The sequence below is a fragment of the Oculina patagonica genome, chromosome 4 (assembly GCF_052425735.1).
Source record: "Oculina patagonica isolate OP01 chromosome 4, crgOcupat, whole genome shotgun sequence".
NCBI classification, from domain to species: domain Eukaryota; kingdom Metazoa; phylum Cnidaria; class Anthozoa; order Scleractinia; family Oculinidae; genus Oculina; species Oculina patagonica.
This window is the reverse complement of record NC_135761.1, coordinates 24331463-24356940: the sequence shown is the minus strand read 5'-3', so window position 1 is coordinate 24356940 and position 25478 is coordinate 24331463. Positions and strand designations below refer to the sequence as shown.

Genomic DNA, 25478 nt, shown 5'->3' with positions numbered 1-25478 from the left:
TTTTTATGTCAAAAAAAATAACAAACGAGATAATTTCAACTTTTTGTGGCTAAACTTTATTGGTCATGCAGAATAAAGGAGAGTTCAGGAAAAAGTAAAAACAGCACAAAAACTTTCAGTTGGTGGAATGTTATAAAGGAAAAATAAAAGAATATAACTGTTCTTCAAAGAAAAACTCAATTCAATATTTTTACTTCCTTATTCCCTTTACTGTTTCTTATTAATCGCCTCTTCTTGCCGTTATTTTTTTCTTGAAAATTATTATTTTACTTGAGCGTCCCACCTTCGTCTTTTTTTCGGGCAAAGAACAGGCCCATACAGGAAACAACAAAGCTGCAAAAATTAACTGGAGTCTTCAGAATTATACTATATCAAAAAATTGTTTAACATTTCTTCATAGAAATTGGTTAGATGTTGTTCGCTTTTCACTAACCCTGAAGTGAATAACTGATGATATACAACAGTAAATAACTGCCGTATACACCCGAAATAACCAATCAGATAGCGCGATAAACGTTATTTTCCATAAAACCAAATCGTAAGATACTGTTAATGGTAATCTGGAGTTTTTTCCTCTGTCAAGTGGGAAAACAGTAAGAGACGGAAACGCCAAGGATACAGAAAAAAATTCCTTAATCTGGGATAACGACCACTTTACGATAAGGATTTGAAACTAATATTTACCAACAACGCAAGTTCCGTCCGGAGGTCATCCCCATATATTAACCTCAAAATAACTTCATTACTGCTATACATGGGCTTGATACAAAAATCTATGTTTTGCTTTCCTTTCAACTGCGAAAAATTGAGGCGATACACTGTTTGCACTATACTACATTGCAATTATTTTTGTCTGGTTTGCAAACTGTGAAGTTAGCTGAGCGTAACTTCAGAATGATTGTAATTTCGGAAAAAGAGCATTTTCTTTTCAGTGCTCTTTTTTTCGAGCGGATAAAAAGGAAACATTGCGTTTTTTGTATCTTGTGATGTTTCCAAATAGCCTTTAAATGTTTCAGACAGGTTCCAGAGTTTTTATTATAAAAATTGTATTTTTAAGCAATATAACACCATGGCTATTTTTAATGTCTTTTCTCGAACGTTTTCGGCTTTTCAATTCCGTCAACTGTCGAGTTAAGGAAGATTTATGATCTATTTGAAAATTAACACGAAAAACACACGCAGTTCTGCAATTGCGCAACGCCCCAAAATTGAGAAAAAAAGTTAGAAATAGAACAAAAGAGAAAGAGTGTCGGTCTCAAATAAATGGACTTAGTAGATCGGTTGAAATTCCCATTTTAGCACAGAAATCAGGGAAATTACATTCATGGTGAAATTTCGGTGCCACTAACCGTCCACATTACCCGGGCCACAGTACAACTTGTAACAAGCGGAAAGCACGTCCCGTTTTGGGATTGTAACATGTCACAGCTATTTTCCATTGTTCTAAAGCCATTAGAACATTTCTCCGCGCCACCGTGGTGCACACTTTACGGTGTTTTTGACAAGCGAATGTCCGCTTGAACGCCTGAACCGCGTTTGCAGCGCTGCAATTTGCTGTCGTGAGACATTGATGGATCATGATGCATCGCTCTCCCACACCCGACTCATAGTTTTCAGCGTAAACAATGTGGCTCCCTTCCGGTTATGGCGCGCTGACCCCTTGAGGGCAACAGATTTGCGGATTTGGTGGATTAGACAAGTAATCATATTACAAAGTGAAGTTAGGACAGTGATATCAGAGCTTGAAATTCCAACCTTCCACGCGTAATCTCGTACAGCTCTGAGTTCAAACCCGCGCACGGAGCCTCATTTAATTTGTACAGCTAGTCTCCAAGGCCGAAGGAATATTTTACAGAGATGCGCTCAACGATTTTTCACGTGTTTATCCTATATTTCACAGCCACAGAGGAAATTATTGCAGGTAAGCCGGTCCTGTAGAGATTATTCACACTTTCTGAATCCGTTTTCAAGGGTTTGGTGTTGTTCATGAGAGGGAAAATCCGTGAATTCTATAGCTTTCCATAACGCGTTCTGAATAGGTGCTTCTTTACGTGGAAATGGGCACAGTTGTAAACGAGATTTAGGAAGAACAGCACTTGAAAATCCTTGCTTTATACAGCAGGGAAGCAATTAAGCTGCAGTTATAGCTACTATAAGCCCTTTATTGGATATGGAAGTTTGGCTAAACGCCTCTAAACGGCTGAAATAAAAAAAGCATAAAAATAATCCTAGAATTAAACTATTCTTTCGTGAATGTATGCGGCCTTGAGCCATTCTTTTATGGTGAACTCCGGAAAACCTAACCAAGTTTTCTTTAGCAAAAGGCATTTCAATTTACCTTTCCGATTAGCGTCGGTACTATCACTTACTTATACAAGTGCCACACAAATTTTCAAGGCGATATTATTAGATAAAACAAAACGAATGGAACACTCTATAAGGTAAAGTAATTCTTGAAGGGATTGAATTTGTGTGAGTTAGTTTCTGGGACGGCTTGTTTTATGTTAGAGAACGGGATGTGTGCGGTTAACAAAAATATTTGCGGCTCTTAATTCAGGCTGTCCTTGCCAAGACTTAGAAAATTGTATCTTGGTTCAGGGTGTTCTTTTTTCTCTCTCGGTATTATCTCACATCTTTATTCTTTGGTTAGGAATTGTGAAATATCTGTGAAAATGTTCGCGATAAACTCCTTTGCAGCGAAATCATTGCATTTCTGTAACTGACATGTAATGGACACTAGTTCTCCGGTTTGATTTTATCGCATCTTGCATACTGTTGGATAGTCGATTTAGCAAAAAACAAGAGAAAAATACATTTGTTCCATAACAGACCAAAACAAGATCACACTGAAGTTTGTGTTTAGACAGTATTCACTTAGAAACAAAAATGATTAGTAACTTCTGACCAGTTCGTTTGTACCGAGGGTCTATCTAGGTTTGAGCCGCCTCCAACGGGCCGAAATGTTTCGAACTTTCTTGCTCTTAGCAGCTAAATGAGTAGACGGATTTTACACGTGAAAAGCGAACAAATCTATCACTGCTAACAACTGGAGCATTTAACCTTTTGAAACCTTCACGACATGGGTTTGCGTGAAAGGGACCCGTGGTGATAGTTTATAATCATCAATTTTGTTCCCGAGCGCATGTTGGTTAAGAGTCTCTCGCAGTTTTTATTTAGAGTAAGAGTTATGTTCTTTTTTGTATGATAAACGCGAAATGATGAACATGAAGTTCAGGATCAAGCCAACATGGATATTTTATTAACTAATTAAGCAAAGCTATAGAAGTACCCGTCTAGAGGAACCCATTTCGTGCCAGACTGTTGCTTTCAACGCTAAATGTAGTTTCATGAAGCCCGTGTTCTTCTAGTAGCGACTATTAAAGTACAGTGTAAGTAGTATCAAAGACGGTTTGTTAGTCGGAAAGTGAAGTATTAAATGAATTTTAAGTTGTTTCTAACGTATCAGAGCCTAAAATGTGTTTCAAAACGTTGCTTTTTGTCTTGCTTGTGAAGTCGAGTTTGCCTTGGAAACAGACTTCAATGAGCTTGCTCGCGATGTCTTTTGATCAGTGAGGAAACTATTAAACATGGATTGGCGATACATATTCACTCATTTAAGCAATCAATACAATACAAATTCGAAGAAAACTGGCTCCTTTTTATTTTAGACTTTCTTTTCAAAGCATTTCAAGACGTCGTACTCTGGCGAATTGCAAAATGTAGAACTACCTACCCCCTTGAAGCTAGACGGTATTCGAAAAACACATGGACAAACTGTCGTAAATTTTCGCACGTAATCTTTTTCTAATACAAACGTTTTCTAATCTATCGGTTCCTCTCTGAAATACCTACAAGATAAATCACTTTGAAGACTATCAATTCAGTTCAGTTTCTCAATGAAGACCATTACTACAGTAAACACAGATCTCGCCTCTGTAGACAATCGATCAACGGTGAGATGTCGGCTGTCCCGAGTGATGAATGACCCTAGGCGAGTAATTATTTTTCATTAGCAGTTAATTAATTTACTTTTGACAGTTTCTGTTGCTTGCTATTGTTGTAAAGTGTTGTAAAGTAAATACATCGACTCGAAACAATTTGTCTGTTCTTTCGTTCGCTTTATATAGTAGAGTGTAAAGGAGAGTTGCCTGAACGAATGAAACAGCGCCTTGGAAAAAGGAGAAAGCTTAAAACTGTCGCGTATTAAAAAGATTGTAAATGGTAGCGGTGCAAAGCAATATATAATTAAGAATACACATGCAGGCAGATCAAATTCTCTCTCTTATCGTAGTTCGATTTCTCCCTGAAATAACAGCGATCGGATCAACAAATGTATATATAATGAAGGAAGGTTTTAGTTAAGTCGGGCGCAGTTTGTTTCAGTATTTTACTTCTGGTGCTTTGACCGATGGTGGTGATTCGATTGCAGCCTTGTTCACAATTGTCCGGGCTTTTAAAAATTTTGTTACTTTTAATTTTTAAGAAGGTGTTTTATGTATTAATTTTATTTTCAGGTAATGCCTATTGTGGTATTTTTACAACTATAAAATTTTCTTCTCTGAAATTTGACGTAGGGAGGCTGCTTTCAGTCTTTCATCTGGCTATTATCCCCAGGCCTCCCACAATTTGTAGCGGATGTTCTAACAAAGACAACTGGGTTCTAATCAAGGGATTTAGTGCGAAGCAAGGTTGTTGTGAGATAACCAGAAAAAAATAACAGCTTTAATTGTGCTGATAACCACTGGAAGTTCAAATCGTACACAGACGGAGAAACTGAATGATTGAAACAATTGTTGTTTGCTTTATACAGATGAGAACAATATACCTCAATCTTGATTGAATATATGAAAGTTGTTTTTTCATTTTACCTTGAAACTTTTCGGTTCAGGGAGGCCTAGTTGCAACCTAGCTGATTAAACTTGTTGGTTGGCTGATTGATTGATTGATTGATTGATGTCTATACATGTGTCTATTTAGCCGACTGGCTGATTGACACTGACTGACTGACTGACTGACTGACTGACTGACTGACTGACTGACTGACTGACTGACTGACTGACTGACTAGTTAGCAGCTGGTTGACTGGCAGACTGACTGATTGGCTGGCTGGCAGACTGACTTGTTGGCAGTTTGCTGGCTGGCTGCTGACTGGCTTACTGGCGGACCAACTGACTGACTGACTGCCTTTCTATCTGTCTGACCGTCTGTCTATCTGCATGAGGAATGGACTGACCGACTGACTAGCTGACTGGCCAGCTGACTGACTGACTGGCTGACTGACTGACTGACTAGTTGGAAGTTAGTTGGCTGGCTGCTGACTGACTGACTGACTAGTTGGCAGTTAGTTGGCTGGCTGTTAAATGGCTGACCAACTAACTGACTGACTGACTAAATGTTTCTACAGTCTAACTGCTCCCTTTTTATACAAGTTTATATAAAGCTCCAAACAAACACACCGAAGAAAAACTTTGCAATCTTTAACATTACATAAGTTAACTTACATTTAGCATTACTAAAGCAATTTTGCTGCAAATTACAGGTTGTTTTTCGCCACTTGGCCTGGCATCACGATCAATACAGGATTCCCAGCTTTCTGCATCCACATCCATGAGCGACTGGCAACTGCCTTCCGCTGGAAGACTTAATAATACTATGTAAGTACAGGGTACCCAGCCTGATTTTGGCACAGGCCAACTAGTTAGCTGCTCACAAAGCAACAACCCAAGGAAGAACGTTTAAACCTTGTATAGAACTTTAAAACAAATTATTCCTCATTGCATTAGGACACCAAGGGTAAAAATGTTAAACAGCTTAAATACTAAAGAAAACTTGGTTTGTTAAAAAAAATTGTTTAATGTTCCCAAAATTAAACTCAAAGTGGGGGTTATAAATACTAAAACGTTTCCCTCATTTTCTTCTCATTAGCAGCTTTTTTTATTTAAACTAAAACAGTGAAACTTGGATCAATGGCAATTAACCCCTTTTGCTCAAACTAACAGCAACAAAAAAGTAGAAACTATTTTCCTTTCCTTTCTTTTAACCTGGAAGTTAATAAATCATTTCTGAGTTCTTTTTCCTTCAGTTTTAAAGCTGACCCACGCTGATACTAGATAATATGGCAGATCATTGCTTTCAATTCACGTATAAATGCTTCTCTCGCAATTTTAGCAGTTCGAGTTCGTTGGGGGCCTGGTGCGCAGAAGCCATTGACATGGACCAGTGGTTCCAAATTGATTTGCTGAAGACAACAAACGTGTCAGCGATCGCTTCTCAGGGCGACATCTTGGACGGTAACTGGGTGACTGAATACTCGTTAAACTACAGCTGTGATGGAGTCAAGTGGTTTTCACACACTTTTCAAGGAGCGCCTGTTGTAAGTTATATTACAATTTATAGGATTGCCACATGTTGTAGCGCTTGTTCTCATTGGTTCAAACACGAACTTAATGCGCTATATTCTTGCTGACCAAGCTATCAATATAAAGGCTGTACAAGATCCCCTCCAAGGCATGGCGAAGACGAAATGTGCACTGCCCCGCGGATCGTTCCTCAGACGAATCTGCTTAGAGAAATTATGTACATCCTTTGCTCTTTTTACTGCAGAATGATGCCTTCGGTGACTACCTTAAATGAAGTGAACTCATTGTCGAGTTTCTTCTATCCTGCAATCACCCTCTATTTTATTTTCCAAAACTTATCACCATCTATTTTATTTCTCCAAAACTTACATGTACAGCTAAACGTTTAATCAATCCTCTTTTTAGTCAGATCGCAAAATCAACACATAGGCTAGAAGAGAACTCATAAGAATTCAAATACTGAATTCAAATACTTACAGATTTTTATTCGCCTCTTGGGCAGCGTGAAACAGAACATGCGAAAACAAAATGCGTTCATAGCCTACCCTCGAGGCTTCACCTACTTATGCCACCGCTATTTGTGAACGGAAAAATTATAATGCTAGAAAAATACGTTTAATATGATTATTTTTCCTTGCAGAGTTTTAACGCAAATAATGATTCTGGTGGTGTAGCGACGAACACGTTATTGTCCCCTATAACAGCGCGGTTTATAAGAGTGAGACCTCTCGCGTGGAACCAACTTGGATCAATATGTTTGAGACTGGAATTGTACGGGTGCCAGACAAGCCGAGGTAAAAAAATGAAAAATAGAATCCACCATAATCAAAAATTCAAAAGCACTGAAGCTCCCTTCAAAATTAATGGAGCTTAATTTCTTTTTGGACTTCGAACATGTATATAGTGTTCTTTCGGCCATGGTTTCATATAAATAACCGTCATGAGAAAATGCTTCTATTTTCAATGTTTATGTTGATGCTTTTTTAAATTTCTACAAAATTCCCTTATTTCTTATTCGCTCATTAGGCTTTTCTCTCACGCCCTCCTCTCCTCATTCGCTCACTTACTCCTATGTCCACCCTCCCAATCTAGAGACGTCACTGGAACACTGACAGGACGGTCGCAGGGGTAGAACGGCTATATAGGGACAGGGTATTTTCGTTTTGTTTATGGAGGGGGAGGGTCTTTTTGGTATTATATTATTTTGAGTTCGCTTTGGAGTTTTCACTTATAACCATAACAAGCACTTAAACTTACAACAGCTTTCCTTTCCTTGTTTCCTTTCAGTCTGTCCTCATCCAACACAAGCTACAGCTGCAATGGCTACAACCAAGGCTACGCCGCATTCCTCTCCTGTAAGCAACGCGCCCTTGACAGGTGATGGAGCACCATCTCAATCCCCGACCTTGGATTCTGGGTCAGATGGTAACTCACACAACACAGACGGTGCAGCAGCCACTACAAATGCCACACCCATAGGTGAGTTGACGAGCTCAATACTCGGCCTCCAAAAAGGTTCGTTGGATGGCTAAGTATCAGGCGATATTCCACGCGATTTCGCAGGATAATGGGCACGCCAAACCCCCCGGGCATTACCGAAAAAAAAAAAAGAACAAAAAACTGGTTGAAGTCGCTTGTTTTGAATGTCCCAGCGCTTTTTTTATGACCGTTAGCTGCAAACGGCCCATTGATACTGAAACTGCTTCGTCGGTCATGGCTCAGCATGGCTTTCTCAAAATCGCGAATAGCCGGGGTCAAGGAGTGAAGGAGGGCCTCACGTGGGGGTGGGGTTCTATGTTCCCTTGTTCCCACAAAATTTTCTCGTTTTCCCTTGTTCCCTAAAAGTATCTTGTCGATTTTGTTGACCCTGTTCCCCAAAAGTCCTAAAACCAGCTTTTTGTTCCCTTGTTCCCAATTATTTTATGGCCCTGTACCCTTGTTCCCTGAAACCCCTGGGGGAGCCTCACGAATGTACAATTCGACAAAACCAATCTAAATTATCGGGTTATTTCTGTTTGCCCAGCTCTTGTAGTTTGGTCAAATTAAAATAAATCATATATGTCAACTGGACTATTTTAGATGAATAGCACCGTTTATTTTTCGTTTGTTTCCTGCACTACTTAGTTAAACAAATGTAATTGCACTGCAATAATCCAAGAGACAAACTTTTTTTTTTCTCTTCTCCACAGTTCTTAACATTGCTCAGTCGTTATATCATATCTCACACAGATTGTTCATATGCTCTGGGAATGCAGTCTGGTGCAATAAATGACTCTCAAATCAAAGCTTCCTCGTTCAAGAGTGTTTGGACCCGACCATCCGAGGCAAGACTTCATAATCAAGGGTCAGTTAATGTGTCAAATGTATACTTGTTTTGATCTCGATTGCTTTCGAATCGATCTGGACGTTAAGACTTGTTGCCAACGATTTTTGTCTCTTTGACTAGTCCGTTTAAAAACTATCCGAAAACGTCCTTACGTCTAGATGCATAACTTTTCCCCCTTAAATTTTATCTTAATAGAAAATTATTTAGAAGATATATGTTATATTAATTTGTGCATATATTTTTATAGTTTTGAACTTTTCATATTGTTCTGCTACTGAGATAGAGGGCACTAAGCCATCGATAACTTTACGTTAACTATCAATTGTAACCTTCTTAAAATAAAGCCATTGCTTTGCTTTACTGTTACTCCAAAAAGCGCCTTTTCGTACCTTCGGAAGACTATAAAGCTTAGCACTTTTCTTCAGGATGGGACAATTGTTGTCCATTGTAGCTTGGCTACCAACAGGTTGCCTTAACAATTCGCCAGTACCTTTTATAAGCCTGAGTGGTGAAGCACTGCGAGTGTGGCCTGCCCAAGAAATACAATATTGGACGAACACTACAATACTAACTAAATACGTTAAACTACAGATTGTTGATAGATTGCTCTTTATTCTCTCAGTGGCGCTCAGCAAATGTCCTTAGGAGGGTGGTGTGCAGAAGATTCGGACATGAATCCTTATCTACAAGTGGACTTGGTAAACAACTCTATTATCACCGCTATAGCAACACAAGGTCTGCCAGCACATGGAAACTTGGCCTTGAGATACAAACTTAACTACAGCTGTGATGGGAAAGCTTGGTTTGAGTACCAACAAGGAAAGGTAAGGTTTCCTGGTTTATGATTATTTGAAGGGTGGGCAATCTTTCGCAAATTTCTGTGAACTTCAAAAAGGAACAGAGTGCAAGTGTGTAAACTTTCTGCTATTATCCAACCTTCCCTTGGAGAAGTACCGCTTCCCACCTGCCTCGTCCTCAGGCATCCACCGTTGCATTTTCGCGGGAAACAAGGAGCGGGGGGCTTGATAGTTAGGAACAGGCCCATAACTCCACGCGCACCGCGCTCCAACCAAGGAGTACGACGCTTAGGTCCGAGGCAGGCTTCTCGGCCTGAAGAAACAAAAGAACGCGTATAAAATAGCTAGTCTTGAAAGGCTAGGAAAAAAGATTTATTGGAAAGGGGAGATGTCGTTAAAGAACATCAGTTTGCTATTTTAGAAACCACTTGTTATAATAATAAAGCATCCTTTAAAATTTCTTTCCTGTATATAACCAGTTCCTTTAGACTGGGTTGAGTTATTAACTCAAACATAACTAAAAGCTTCTTTTTTTTTGTTTTAGATCTTTGACGGTTATAGGAAGAATTTACGTGACAGAAGAAACACGTTACCAGTGCCCTTGAAAGCTCGATTCGTGCGAATTCTACCGCTACTGTCTGGACAATATGATAGACCCTGTGTACAACTGGAGGTTTATGGATGCAAAATGGCCAATATTGGTAAGTTAACATCACTGACTTCCTTCCTTGCTCAGTTAAAATGGATCTTTTCTAACCATTGTCAGATAAATCACCTTTGATTTTAGCACTCGTTTTAGATGTCAAGTTTTGCAACGAAAACCACATAGTGATGCATCTTTTATATTTTACAAAAAGGGGTGTGCTTCTTCTCCAAAATGAACACGCAGAAGGATGTCAAAAAATAACGGAGTCAATCAAACAAATAAAAAAAGAATAGATTAAGGGAGAAACGGAGGGCGAGATTGCACGGGGGACGGAGGGAGGGAGGGTACAAGAGAGGGAGGAGGAAAGGAAGGAGAAGAGAGGGTGGGACGAAGTGAAAAAGGGAGATCGAGAACTGAGAGAGGGAGGACGAAATAATGGACTGTTGTGGTTAATCAGTGGTCTAGCTTGTTCCAGGCGTTTGGGTAGCAGCTTGTTTAGGAATAGATGGATGGAGGAACGGAGGGCAACAGTTCGCTAGGGACGGCGGGAGAGTGCCAGGGAGGAAGAAGAGAAGGAGGACGAAAGGACGGACGGTTGTGGTCGACTGGTCTAACCTGTTCCAGGCGTTCGGTTAGTTAGGAAGCAGCGCTCCACTTACTTTTCGCTCGCCGTTGTTCGCGCTGCTCTTCAAATAACCGAACGCCTGGAACAGGCTACCAGTGGTCGTAATAACGAGTTTACTTTCATAAACGGAATGGTCTTATGTGGGGTTCCAAAATAATGAATCGTCTTGTCATTACTATACATTTATTGATCTATATATGTACTTGTTTTTCAGTTTGCGATAGCAAGGAGTTATCTAATATCACAGTAAATCCAGATCAGTACTCCACACAAAACACCAGGATCCAAACAACTAACCAAGCAACCTTAACAACGAATCGAGGAAGACCTACAAGGCAAAAGGACATGATTGTAATAGTTCGTGGTCGTGATCAAGGGCAATCAAGCAACAATTCTGCGGGTTATAACTCCATTAGGAAGACTTTTGTTTTCCTAACATGTTTTCTACTGATGCTGAATTTTCTTTAGGTTGCAAAAATGACAATTAATGAATTTTTAAGATTATATATGTCCATGAAAAGCGTTGCCTTCTTTAAAGGAGCTAAGTCACTGAAGGATACTCTTGAAAAGCATCGTTATTTGTCCGTACGAATGAATATGGGACCTCTTTGGTTTTTGAGTACCTTAGCATACTTCCATTTCGAGTTATTTTGTACATCGCCAACACTGATGTGACATAGTTCCTTTGTCACGCAAGATCCCTTGTAACGCAACACACGAGGGGCGTGACAAGTCAAGAAGGCAACGAAAAAACGCGGAAACAATCGTGTAAATATTTTTTATGTGAGTGCTAATATAAAAGCCAACGTTTCAGCTTATTGTACATACTAAAATTGCCCAGTAACGTTTATTTAATGATGTAAAACTTCCCCAGCTTTCCCATGTATGTAAGGCGCTGCTGTATAAGTTTTGACAGTCGTGGTGAATAACTACTAGTTTTTTATTAGATAATATAAGAATCAGAAACATTCCAAGTGATTCTACAATGTACAAGACTTTTCAGAAATGGCACCTAACTTGCCGACTGTTGCTTGATAATCATAAGAGGAACACTTATTAAATAAGCAACTGGCCAAACCGTGGGTTGGTGTCCAAGTGTGTCACTTGCTTTTAGTTTTCTTTGCTTGATAATAAACATTACGGCAATATGAACACACACCTCAGACGTAGAAAAAAATTTGTTTAAAGGTGAATGCTGCTTGCCGGTAAGAGTTTCTTGTAAATATTTTAAATACTCAACCATCGTTCTTGAACACGTGTTTGTCATTACACAGCGCGCACTTTAAATAAACGGTTCTTTGTAAAATGGAGCATGTGTGTATTTGGGTAGCTTTTCATCTTTTTTTTCGTCGTCGTCTTCAGCCCTACATTGCTTTAAGTTCCTACATCAGCTAAGAGTTACTGCTTCTCCCAACGAGGTTGGTGGCTAGTAAGGAGAAATGTTAGCCTCATGCATCATCCGTTAGTCTACTTGAGTTTCTCCAACAATACCGTACAATCCCATACGGTACAGTACATTTGTGTTAACATTTCTGTCTTGCCTTAAAAAGGATTCTGTTGCACATCTTCAACACACATCCAATATGTTAGTTTTGCCTTTAAGGGGGTACACAACCCTCAGCCTAATACCCAGGCTTTGGCTTTCCCTTCCTGTACACACACTTTGGCATGAAATTTCATGACGTCACTATCTGGCCCGTTGGGGCCATCGGGGCGGGGGGGAATGGGGGGTGAAAAAAGGGGGTTTCTGAAAATTAAACTCGTGTCAAGGGGGGGATTTGAAAAAAGAAAATGCAACACAAAACTAGGAAATGAACAGTGGACTCTAATGTGTTTCAACATCAATAGTATTTTAATAAATATAGCTTAAGAAATTGCTGAAAGAATAGTTCTCAAACTCATTAATAATTCATGACGTTATAAGCCAACCAGAGCGCCCCATTCGGGTCAGGTGGATGAGTTGGAAACTCAATGAAACACCAGTTGAAAATCACTAGTGTTTCATCACGTTTTCATCACTAGTGTTTCATCACGTTTTCATCACTAGTGAAAAAATTGTTCTTAATCTGCATATTCATATATTACTCAAACACAGCTTTACATGAATCATTAATTTTTAATAAACAATGACCAGGAAAAACATTTCAAATTACAAACTGACAAGCCTAAGTCATTTGAAATTAAAGTTTACAGTACATTTCTTAAAGTCGCCAAAACAGACTGGCATAGTATCCATATCCACATTCTGAGAAACTTTTTCGACCTTCCGTGACACGGACTCACTGCTGGAATCGACATTAATTGTCGCACTTACTAGCTAGCCTAGTGTAAGCGGCTGAACTTTGTGCAATTCATACTCTTTAAAAACTCCACCAACCTCGAGTATTGGAACATTGACACTTCGCACTCGTTGCCAATCCTCAAAAATCCCTATTGCCCACTTATTTTTATATCTGGTAGACTTCGGTACTGCTCTCTCTACGCAAAGTTCTTCTTCCTCGATTGTTTTCGGGGAGCGAAACCTTCCTTCGGCCATGGCAAAAACAATATGTAAATCCCTTCAAGTTCACAACGCTTTTAGAATACAAATTTGGTGCAACGCGAAACTATTGGATAATTAAAAACAAAAGCTCACAAATACAATGAATGCCGACTGAATACAACAAATCACACATACAAGGCATTTTAAAGAAAAATGGGAAAAAATACGACACTGCATAATTTTGTATTGTTTCTTTAGAGAAGTCATTTCAAAAACTCGTGCATCGTGTTTCATCACGATTTCCAAACACTCGAAAACAGATGAAAGCACTCGGCCGAAGCGGCCTCGTGCTTTCATCTGTTTTCTCGTGTTTGGAAATCGTGATGAAACACTCGCACTCGTTTTTGAAATAGTACATGGCGCACCCGTTTTAGGAGAGTGTATTGAGGTTCAGTTGACTCTACGGGAGGACTGTATATTCTTTTTCAACAAAGTTTATGTTGAAGCGATAGCTTCCAATAAGGCTTCAGTTGCTGCCGCTACTGTTACTTAGAAACTGGAGTTATGCAAGAGCATAGTCAATCAGGAAACTATACCTGGAGTACCTTAGAGAATCGTGCACTAAACAAGAAGGCAAAGGGTGGCAAGGACCTGTGATGGTACGTATACCTCGTCCTTTTCCAGTACTAGACGTCTTCAGTACTCCGAAGACAAATGAAGACGGCTCTTCTTGGAAGACTGATGACTCCTTGCCCAGAGCAATGCCAAAGGGGACCTGCACAGCTCCGACGAAGCCAAACTAGCAGAACTTAGTAAGCAGTTATGTGTGGCTATGAATTTACTCAGGAAGGCTCTGTAAAGCACTGTGAACAGCTGCAAGTGCTAAGTTAAATTAGCTGAAGGAAACGGAATTAGAAAAAAATAAAGGAAGAGAGAGATGCAAAAGTGTACAATGACTACGACTGGGCTACCCTTATCCAGTCAGGGAATGTGCAGAAAGAAAGACAAAATACAAAGAAAGACAAAATACACTCTATAATAACACACCATTACAGAACAACAGGAATCGACGAGCAACTCAGCGGACTCCAGTAACGAAGATGACGAAGTAGAAAATCATAAAGATGGTGAGGATCTTGTTTTAAATGAAACTGGAGACGAAAAAGAATCAGACGCCGGTTTCATTTACAAAATCTGGCAGAAGGACTGGCAATAGAGTGACTGGCTGTTTTACTGACAAGTAAAAAGGTGAAGAAACCGCTATTGATATGAAATCTAGTACTGGCAAGAAACAAATTGGATATAGTCCATCAGCTGAGATCCGAAAATTTGGGTTTATGGCTCACTTGTGGGGAACAGACAAAACATGTCTCATCTTAATCTTTGACTAATGAGCATCATAAAAATGTATGATAGCAAGGTTGGAACGGTAGCTTTGACTTAGTAAATCGAATTTTAAATTTGCCCCCCATACGCTTCTTTTGGCCGCCATCTTGGATTTTTGGGTAAGGCTACAAAGCTGCTTGTATTCTTTTAACATGAACGAATCGCATTTCAATTGCAAATTTAGAACGTATTCGAACTAAAAACATGATTTCGTTCATTCTAGTTTTTAATTATAACAACGTGACGTCATATGACTGTTTGTACCAATACATATCGCAAAAAAGTGCGGATTTCAAAATTATTTCTAGAAGAAAATAGAGCAAGTAGATAAAAAACTGTAGACATTGCAAGTGTCTTGAATAAAGCCCCCTCAAAAACAATTGCCACTTTCCTACCCAACCCTATATTTCAAACACATGGTTCCACGAACATTCAATGGGTTTTCTTTCTTCGCGCGGTTTTAAAAGTGTTTCATCTGCACTATGATCAATAGCGGACGAATGCATTACATGCGGTGGCTCGGATTCAAAGCTAGCCCAGTGCAGAGATATTTCTTCATGGACAACATTACATCGTGTTGCCGTGATCCGGTATCACAAACCAATTTTGGAAGCCTCAACTGAAAGTGAATTCCCCGAAAAAGGAAGCTTCTTCAGGAGCATCTGTCTATTACATCATCCCAGACCTACATCCATATATTAAAGAGTTGGCTCCAGCACGTATTAAAGAAGACATCAAAGCTGTAGGAAAGCTGGTGGATCTGCTTGAGGATGTATTCACCAATCCATTGAAACAAGACGCGGCGTTCACAAGCTTGTCCACGGGTATTGAAGCGACAACAGAAGTATGTGATAACTTATTGCAGGCCAAGAGCAAAGGAAAGCAGGCAGCTAATGACTTTGTAGTGAAGCGTGGCTCATCCAATCCTATTTTAGATTACTTTGATCCATTGAAGAAAGCCGGATCGTGATGTATTTGCTCGGATAGCACTTCTTGAACAGTTTCGTCAGATTGACATGAAAGTTGTTTTCACCGAGTTCTCTTGGACCTCTTCCTTGGTCTCTTGCCGATCCTTAGGGACGGACCATTATTTTTTTGGAGGAGGGGGGGGGGGGGGGGGAGGGATGAAAAATATTGAAAAAAATTGTTTGCAGGGCCTGGAAAGACAAAATAAATTGTTTGCAAAAACGATATGTATAACAAAACATAGTAAGAATTTCGAAAAAAATTGTTTGCAGAGGTGAATAAACGAAAAAAAAAAAAAGTTTGTAGAGGAAAATTTTTCATCCCCCCTCCAAGAAAATAATGGTCAGTCCCTTATGGACTTCCGCGAAAGAAAACCAAAGCCAAACTCGTCAACAGCTAGAGCGATACGTCACGGTCACCGAGGATTACCCAGAGAAGGCAACCAGCATTTTTGATGGAATGGCAGTATTACAAAAGTTGAAGATTCCCTCTGGGGCTACGTTCCATGTGGTGGCTGAATGAGTGTTTGAGTTGGTAACGAGTACTGGCAGCAGTCGCGTAGACGTAGTGTTCGATGTGTATCGCGAGGTTTCGATTAAGAATGTTGTAAGGTCAAAAAATAGTGTCTACCTCTGACTGTGTAAGAACATAAATCCTGCCTATACAGTGAAGTCATGGAACAAGCTACTTAGTGTCACCGCAAACAAGCCTGAAATTGTCAAATTCCTTGTTTCACAGAAGCATTTCGAAGCAGGCTTGGCAACCGGATTATGGAAAGTGGAAAGCAGTCCAGCTTCTCCAACGCAGCGAAAAGTACGTCCGAGCTATGGCGAGTATCGGGGAGAAGTGGGCAGTATCCGAGGAGATCCTTAAAGATACGGAGGCATTTATGGTGTGTCAGCTGTACAGGAAGACGTGCCAGAGTGTGGATGTGCTGTGCTATGAGATTCACTGCGCAAAAGGCGGGAAAGTGAAGCCAGAGTCTATTCCACCATAAGAGTCATCTCCACGACTCCATGTTACAAGAGGAAATTAACAAGCCACAATCTGGAGAAGAGCCACTGAACCGCTTCCGGTAATCCCCTCCCGTGGTGCACGGCCACTGCAGGGAAGTAGACAGTAATTCTAACGTTATTGAATTTGTGTAGCTTGGATCTAAGCCGGCTCCAGAAGAGTTGACAGAAGTGATAGCTGTGAAGGAGGACTTTATACGATTGTGGCGCTTCTGTACTCAACAATCTCTAGACTGAGCCCTAGTCAAACCTGATGCGTTGACGTATCTGGTTTGGGGTATACTGATTTATGGTGTACTTGACTAAACGTAAGAAAAGACGTGAGAAATAGCTTTAAGAGCGTATTGTGTATATACCATTGTGATGTAGAACGCCTTTTTGGTAATTTTGTTATTTCTGATGATTAAGGAACAAAAGGAAAACAAGCTGAAAAACAAAATGGCGGACATTGGCGGACATTGTCATTTATGACGTAGTTTAAGCTTTAATAAGCGAAACAGTGCTAAAATAATGTCCAAATACGTATTACTTTCAAATGTATGCCTAAGCAAAAAATCGTCTGTATTTAAAATTGAATAAAAAAATGTAAGGATTTTTTTAAAATCCAAGATGGCGGCCAAAAGAAGGATATGAGAGGAAATTTAAAATTCGATTTACACAGTGAAAGCTACCGTTCTATCCTTGCTATCACACATTTTTATGATGCTTAATAGTCAAAAATTAATATTAGACAAGTTGCGTTTGTTCCCCTTAAGTGAGCCATACAACCTCTCTAGCTGATGGACTAATATCAAAGGGGGTGCCTGAAACACCAGAGGACTGCGTGGGAGAGGAGGGTACTTGACAATTTTTGCATTAGAAAAGTAGGGTGCAAAAATTATTTTTTTATAAAGGGTAATTCCTCATCAGTCCCCCGCCCTCCCCCTCTCTCATAAAGTTTTTTGTGAATGCTCCCTTACTTCTCGTGAAGAAGAGATTCCCTAGAGATTAGGCTGCTAAAGCCCATGTCTGACAATCTTTCCAAAAAAGAATAGCTTCCGATATTATCACGCAAATATTGAGGGTTCCTTGGTTCCTTCTGTTTCTGGGACTCTTTTCCACGCGATCAACCTCAGTCCAAAAGGACTGATGGCTCAGTCCTTTTGGACTCCTGGGATTCCCGGGCCGAGTTTGGTAAAGTATGACGTCACCGAAACAAGTCGAGAAGCCTCAGCAGGGCAGCAGCCGATGCCTCATAAAGTCCTTCGATAAATGATGGATCGTGGCGATACTGGTCTTGAGTTCCAACGAATACTAGTCACTGAAGATGAAAGTCTTGATAGTCACAACAATATAATAACACAGCTGCAGCTTGAAGATCGTTTGCCAGAAGGAAGGCAGACATGCGATCGACTGCTCGAGGACCTGGGATTGCAACCTGCACAAGAAGATCAAGGAGACAGAACATGTAAACAGTTTGTATTTCAAGGGCAGTGTTTGGTTCTTGGAGACTCTGGGGTTGGTAAGACAAGTCTGGTAAAGTCACTCACAGGAAAACCATTCGATCTGGAGCAACCCAAAACGCAAGGAGTTGAATTTAGTGTTGTGGACCAAAAGTGGCAAAACTTGGATTTAAAGGATCTTGTATTTGGAAACGTCAGTCGATTCTTTAAAGAAATTCTTGTTCAGTTAACCATCCTTGGAAAAGCTGGCAATGTAATTGTCCAAGAGTCGACGTTTTTAAGTAATAATACCCAAGGGACGTATAATTTCATGTTTTTATTATTCATTTTTAGTGTTCTATGCAGTCAAATCGGGCATCCTTCCGAGCGTCCACCAATCCATCAGATCTGTTTAGGCTGGCTTGTTATAGCATTGGTTGTTATGACGATACGATGCGTTTTTCACTGGGAACGCTTCAGATTAATAGTCTTCACACACGGTTTCGTCGTAAACTATCGTGGACTGATCATGGGCGGATTTCTTTCTGTTATGTCGAAAAGCTATATTAGCGGAATGCCTGCAATTAGTTATAGTAACTTTTCTCAAGTTTCCATTATTCATGCTTTCCTTTTCATAACAACAGTTGCCCCACTAGTGACTGAGGTTTTCTATCTTTGTACAGAATCAAGATCGTTTCGTATCGAGAGGAAGTGTCGGTATCCAGGGCTACTGATATTTAGGAACCAAAGACCTGTAGAAATAATCTTAATTGGCCGTTTTGTGTATTCAGTTATTATTGGCTTTTCTTTCTTTACAGTACTGATGAAATTTAATTTAAATAAAACTAACGAATTAACAGGAGTAACCAAGCTAGTGGTTATCTACTGCCATGTACTTCTAATACTTCAATCAGTACCAAGAATTGTAAAATCATTAGGGTGGCATCAAAAAGCAGGATTTATTGTTGCGATCTTTTGCTTTTATTGTGTTGGAGTTTTGCTACCTCTAGATGTGCAGTTTGTTATAACGTTCCTTATATTTTACTGTGATACAGTCTACATAGAATACTTTTGCCTTACATCTGCATTAGCCAATATTGGCAATGATCGTGATGGTTCAACTGTGGTCACTGCAGTTTGCATAGAGAAAGCAGTAATAAATCAAAGAAATTTAAGAAATGCTCTGAATCAAAAGTTCTCTTCCCTTAAACTGAAGATCCTTGATTTTGCTGGAGATAAGGAGTATCAAGCCTACCATCACATGTTCCTAAGGAGCCAGGCCATTTATGTTATTGTATTCAACATGGCTGAATTGGTAGAGAACAGGTTCAGAGACATTAATACAAGAATTAAGACACTTCATCAGTGGTTTGAATCTGTCTGCAGTCATGTGCCACCTCAAACGCCAATCTTCCTTGTTGGAACACATAGAGGAGACATGAACAAAATCTGCATGGAAAGCATAAATAGCCATCTGAGGAGAAATCTTTGGGATCTCTACTGTGATGAGATCATTGAAAATGATGTTGAAAAGTTGATCTACTTTCCTGTCGAAAACTCTCTAGGTCAGAATGACGCTGGAGTTTTAACTCTTCAAAAGAAACTTATGAATGTTGCAGAGGAATACAAGGGAACTATGGGTTGTGGAATCCCTCTGTCTTGGATCCAAATTCAGGATGCAATTATCCATCTAAGAGAAAAGAAGGAAGCCAAGTTCTGTGTGACACTCGAAGAGTTTCCAACAGCATTTGGCAACTTCATTTGCACCAACTGGTCTGAAGAAACCTTGAAGTACTTCCATGAAAAAGGTCTGGTCATTTATCTTGACAAAGATGAAGATCTGTCCAAATGGGTTCTACTTAAGCCTGAGATACTGGTTGATATCATCATTCAACTTGTCACGCCACCACAACAAATGACACAGGAAAGAGGCTACAGGCATGACTGGAAACTTCTACATGATGAAGGAATGCTGACCAAGTCACTATTGAAAAGAATCATCTCTACAGTGCAAGAACATGAAGAAGCCATGACTGCATTCCTCGAGGAATATGACTTGATCTGCCCCTTGTCAAACAAGAAAGTGAAAAAATGTAGCTTAAGTGATGATGAAGAACACCAGCCAACTCACTTTGTTCCATCCTTGCTACCAATGTCTGAAGATGGTTCCAAGCCAGTATGGCATGATGATACCACAGATAAGACATTCTATGTGTTTTTTAAGAGGTTCCTTCCAGAGCCCCTGTTCCATCGCCTGCTGTCACGTGCCCACAAGAACAGCATGCTTGAATATCCAAATGGCCAACCTGTTCTATATAGAGATGCTGGCATGTTCTGGATGAATCCATTACGTGAATACACTGGAAATCAACCATACAGACTGAAACTGCTGAAGGAAGAGGGAATGATTGAAGTGACATTTAGCTCAAGGTAATGTTTAAAACAGCTTTTAGAAATATGTACAATGTACATGTTAGACAAATGTAACATAACAGAGATCAGATCAGAAGTGTAAAATCCTAACTGAAAAGTGCCATAGCACATGTATGAAACGTAACACTTAATAATCATAGCTGCATTCTCAAGATGTAGGCAGGTAACCGCTAGTAGATAATCATGTAGCAACACCTTTTTGATGACTGGCTAGCTTGCTTGTCTTTTTAAATTATTACGGATGTTGAATACTGTAAACTACAAGTACATAGTCCCTCATTTTTTTCAGTGTCAGTTGAGTCGGCAAGCATGCGGGCATGCAAGAACATTACTTGCAGGAAGAAATGTAACCTGTGATGATAAGAAAAATTTTTCTTTCCCCTGCATGCCACAAGTCCTGATGGGAAGTATTTTTTTCTCCCCCTCATGTGTTTACCTACTCGAATGACCCTGAGAATAATGAGGGATTGCTCTTTAAGTCTAGACATTGAAATTTCCATCTACTGATTAAATCTCAGGTACAGTCATGATATCAAACATGGTTGGTGTCTGCTCAACATAAATGCAGTGAACTTGTAGGTTGTAAACCATTTTTTAATGTTGTTAATCATGTAACAGAATCATCAAAAATAGCATGATGTGGTCTTTTAAGCAATCAGTCTTGCTGTGCACAAACACACTTCATTAAAAAAATAAGACATTCAAAGGTAACAATGAAAGCAAATAACACTTAGTCTTGTATAAAGAGTATTTTATGGGGAATGACATGTTGTAAGCAAATCCCTGCCCTAATGGGGATTGGTGCACTGTAATCAGTTCCCAGTGTATCACTGGGAAATAAAGCAAACTGTTCAAAACAGACACCCTCGAACTCAGGGGCAGCTGCTCCACGGAAAATAAATTCAAGAAGCCTTTATGCATAATATATATCTCCACAGACCTGCTAAAAATTTATAGACTAAGTGTACATGTATACAACTCACCAGTACTGCACAATGTCATTACTTTTCAGTGATGAGGATGGAATGAAACCCTCAGATGTGCTGACCCAAGTGTTTTCAATGGTTAGTGGAATTCATAAAAGGGATTTTCCTTTTGTTAAATTTCATTGTGGACCAGCCTGTCTCTCACCTCAGTGTCCTGGTTACCAAGGTTACTGTTTACCACACCCAGTGGGTCAAGGCAACAGACGCCATGTCTATGACATTATGCCTGGACGTCAGAGAGATAAACTTGCCTCTTTGGACTGCATAAACCACAGTTTTAAAAACGAATTAAAGGAATGGCTGCCACAGAGTTAGACATTTTTACCTTCAAAGGTGAATAAAATGTCATGTTTTATTAGTGATCAACTTCAAATTTCTCCTTAGCAATGTTAGTGTCAATAAAGCTCATTGAAAAAATTAATCCTGGGGTAATAAATGATAAATTAAATGCCCCTTCTGACTACCAGGTATATTGGAGGATAATGCCCTAGCTTGGCTAAAAGATTACCCTCAATATTTAACAGTTGCCCTCGAAAATTTGCTTTTCGGTCAACCCGCTGTTCATTTTTTTAACAATTTTTCAGGTTCTGCCATTATCTTTCAATATTATATACCAGCCGCCTGAAGGGGTTTATTTACTGATAAAATATTTTCTTGACATAAACATGTACAATATAAAATGATGATTTTGATCTTGGGACCCACTTAATATGTGCTTCCATTGAGGCCTATATTTGACAATTTTACCAGTCCAGTGGGTATAATTATAGTGTAAAGAACTCTTAAAAATAAAAAATCCAACTAGTTTCATGGCTTCGCACTTCTACAGTAAATTACAATGTAGTGTTCAGATTTCCAAGTTTACAAGAAGCGATAGATTTTATTACAACTAGAAGGTACATGTTTGTTGTATACCGGTATAATAATATTATTATAATATTAATTATTATTTCTTTATTATTTCTTGGTATTTCCCATGCGAGTGAAAGGGTTAAAGCATAAAAAAGATCATTTTCTTAGCTACCAGAAAAGATAATTGTACAAAATGTATACATGACCAGTACATTGGTTTACTGGATTATGTCTGCATGTTTTGTGATTGACCAGAGTGATTAATAAGGTTTTGGTTTTAAAACACTGACTTGGAAACCACTCTAAAATTGTAGTTGTGTGTACATGCACTTTACTTGGCAATTATTCAAATTGATGCAGTGAACAATACAGAACTCATTCAGCAGCCCTCTTCACAGCTACTTGTGATGTGATGCTACTGATGATGACTTTTTAGTAGAAAACGTTCGGTTTTTATTTGTACATATTTTAGCCTTTTAACCTTTTTTAAATATTAGATAATAATTTTAATATTATAATTATTAATATTCATAAATTCCCTAAAGCAAAAATGTTAAGTTACACTTAACCTGGTGATGGATCTGTTACCTGGCAATAATATTTGGTAAATTTGTTTTGAAAACTTAAATTGTTCCTACTTTAAGCTTGTAGGTGAGAGAGTGCCTAGCGTTATTGTATGAATGCTGTATAAACCTATAAAAATATTAAATAGCATGAAACAAAAAGCAAATGTTGTAAATAATAAACATGGCAAGTTTAAAGTTCGGTAGTAAATAATAAAGATGAATGACAACAATGACACGAGCATGGGACAATGAAAAAATTCTGAGTCCCCAACGCAAATTGAACCCATGGCCTCTATACCTAGTAAATGGCCCCGCCCAGCTCACAACGAGTCTCTCGTAGCTCAGTTGGTTAGAGCATCCAACCGGTATCTGGGAGGCCATGAGTTCGCCGGATTCACGTCAGGGAATCAGAATTTTTTCTTTGTCCCATGCTCGTGTCATTGTTGTAAAATTCATCTTCATCATTTACCACCGAGCTTAAAATTTACCATCTTTATTATTTACAACACACTTGATGATTTCGACATTGCTGATCCTAGCAGTATGCAGGATGCGTGTCACATATCAACCTAGTAAATGGCCCAGCTCACCACGAGTCTCTCGTAGCTCAGTTGGTTAGAGCGCCCAACCGGTATCTAAGAGACCATGGGTTCGATTCCAGTCGGGAACTCAGAATTTTTTCTTTGTCCCATGCTTGTGTCATTGTTTGTTCATTAAAGCAAATGTAGTTATTTTAGAGGCCCACAGTATATGGGTACAATAATTGTGTTCGGTTGTAAAGCATTTGACTTTATTAGTAATCATGGCTTTAGATATAGAGGATAATTGTTTATAATAAAATATAGTCTGTTCCACATGTTCAGTAAGTTACTGCAGTACTGTGAAAAATGGGATAAACATGAAAAATGGCAACTGGAAAAAATGGCGAGGACCAAGGGCTTTGGGGCAAGAGAGCACTCCCAACTTAACCAACACCTAGAGAACAGGCTAAATAAACATTTATACAGTGGAATCCCTATTTCCGGGTATATTTAACCTCCTGCATGATAACTTGAACTGAAATTCATTATCCTTGGATTTGTTTCATTTAGTGGAACACTGCAGTTTTACCCCTGATTTCCCAAACTTCTGATTGCTCCAACTAATTGTCATTTCTCTTGGAGGTTCGAGACATCAGGATTCAACTACAATTTGGTATGGTGATTTCAGCTGAAAATCTATCATTGAACCAAGTATTGTTAAAACTACCAAACTATGCTTTTCATGTAGGTTAAATAATGTATGGTTCTAATATTGTTAGCATAAAAGGGGATTCTTCTGTGAGCTTTTGGCTATCATCCAAGATCAAAACCAAATAAATTTTGAAATCAAGAATATTTACAAGTGTGTAACAAAGTCTTAATACATGCAGTTGAGCATGCACCATTTAAAAGCAATTACTGATTCATTAGCTGCAAGGCATGGTGGCGTCATTGGAGGGAGAAACAGAATAGGGAGGAGGGAGAAATGGTCCAAAAAAGTTGGGATGAAGGAGAAATTTTACTCAACAATGTAAGGAAGAGGGAGAAATTGGCGCAAAAATGTAGGGAGTAGGGAGATTTACTCTCCTCAGTCTCCTGTCCCTCCCCCCTCCTCATGGTTTAAGTGGTCTGGCTTCAAGCCCTGGGCAGGGCATTGCATTACGTTCTTGGGCAAGACACTTTATTCTTATAACACCTCCCTTCACCCTGGTGTATAAATGGGTACCATCAAATTATAAAGATCTCTGGAAGTTCAATTTTAATGAATTATGCTTGGTACTTTTCTTTACTGGGGTGGGTGTTTGGTAATTTAAAAACCAGTAATCCAAGAGAGTGTACTGTGTACTAAACTGTACAGCTTTCAACCTGATTTAAACTCTGAATGCTATCATCAAACAATATATCAACTTACGGTACTAGCTAAAACAGGCTAAGGGACCGGTCATTATTTATGTAGAGGGGGGGAGGGAAAAAAAAGAAGGGGGGGTCAAGGCTATTTTAGAGTGGCTAGAAGGGGGGGCTAAAATATTTTATAAAGAAGTTTAGGGGGGATCAGCAGTTTGAGGTGGGTAAAACAGTTAAATAGAAGAGTGCAAACACTATATGTGAAACAGTGAGATGCTAAATTGTACAATTTTATGCTATTTCTATTGTTTTCTTTTGCTTAAACTCCAGTATAATTATGTACAACTTTAGTGATTTGTATTTTACAGAAATACTGTTTGCACTCTAAACTATTTAGTAAAGAAACCAGACCTAACTGCTTTAATACCTGCAATAGCCCACGAAGTAATAAAACATGATATTTATAACAACAAGAAAGTAGTTCTTTTACAACTTTAGGAAAATCATTGGAAAGGATTTATATTTTGCATGGATATTACATTTGTGTTCACCATGAGAGCATAATTTTAAAAACTATCACTTTTCCAAAGTTAAGGAGTTAATAATAGAGGTATGTTTACTATACACATAACTCATCCAAAATTTGCCCTATTGCTGGATCAAAAGTATCCACAGCAAAGAAGCCTTGGCTGACTAAGTGTTGATCCAGCTGCCTTTGTGCATCAGAACAAGTGTGCAATTAAGATTGTATGTAA

The 25478-nt window shown here is 39.1% G+C and overlaps 3 protein-coding genes across 5 annotated transcripts in view; 2 read left to right on the top strand and 1 right to left on the bottom strand.

Annotated features, from left to right (window-relative positions):
- Positions 1-25478, bottom strand: part of LOC144651724 (uncharacterized) — a 165431-nt gene that overhangs the window by 102974 nt on the left and 36979 nt on the right. The gene's annotated exons all lie outside the window — the stretch shown is intronic.
- Positions 1671-11909, top strand: LOC144651730 (venom prothrombin activator pseutarin-C non-catalytic subunit-like). Its single transcript, XM_078511699.1, has 9 exons — positions 1671-1921; positions 5540-5654; positions 6169-6373; positions 7000-7153; positions 7647-7838; positions 8589-8703; positions 9308-9509; positions 10027-10183; positions 10968-11909. The coding sequence occupies exons 1-9, from the start codon at positions 1858-1860 to the stop codon at positions 11219-11221; spliced, it is 1458 nt and encodes a 485-aa protein (XP_078367825.1). The 5' UTR covers positions 1671-1857; the 3' UTR covers positions 11222-11909.
- Positions 17796-25478, top strand: part of LOC144651655 (uncharacterized) — a 32128-nt gene continuing 24445 nt past the window's right edge. Inside the window, exons 1-3 of one of the 3 annotated variants that reach the window (XM_078511603.1) lie at positions 17796-20451; positions 21467-21597; positions 21637-24224. In XM_078511603.1, the coding sequence (XP_078367729.1) occupies positions 17852-20451; positions 21467-21597; positions 21637-21755 (2850 nt within the window). In that variant the 5' untranslated portion in view covers positions 17796-17851 and the 3' untranslated portion in view covers positions 21756-24224. Of the gene's footprint in view, positions 20452-21466; positions 24225-25478 lie in introns of those variants that run through there. The other 2 variants (XR_013570357.1, XM_078511602.1) reach the window with 2 other exon arrangements.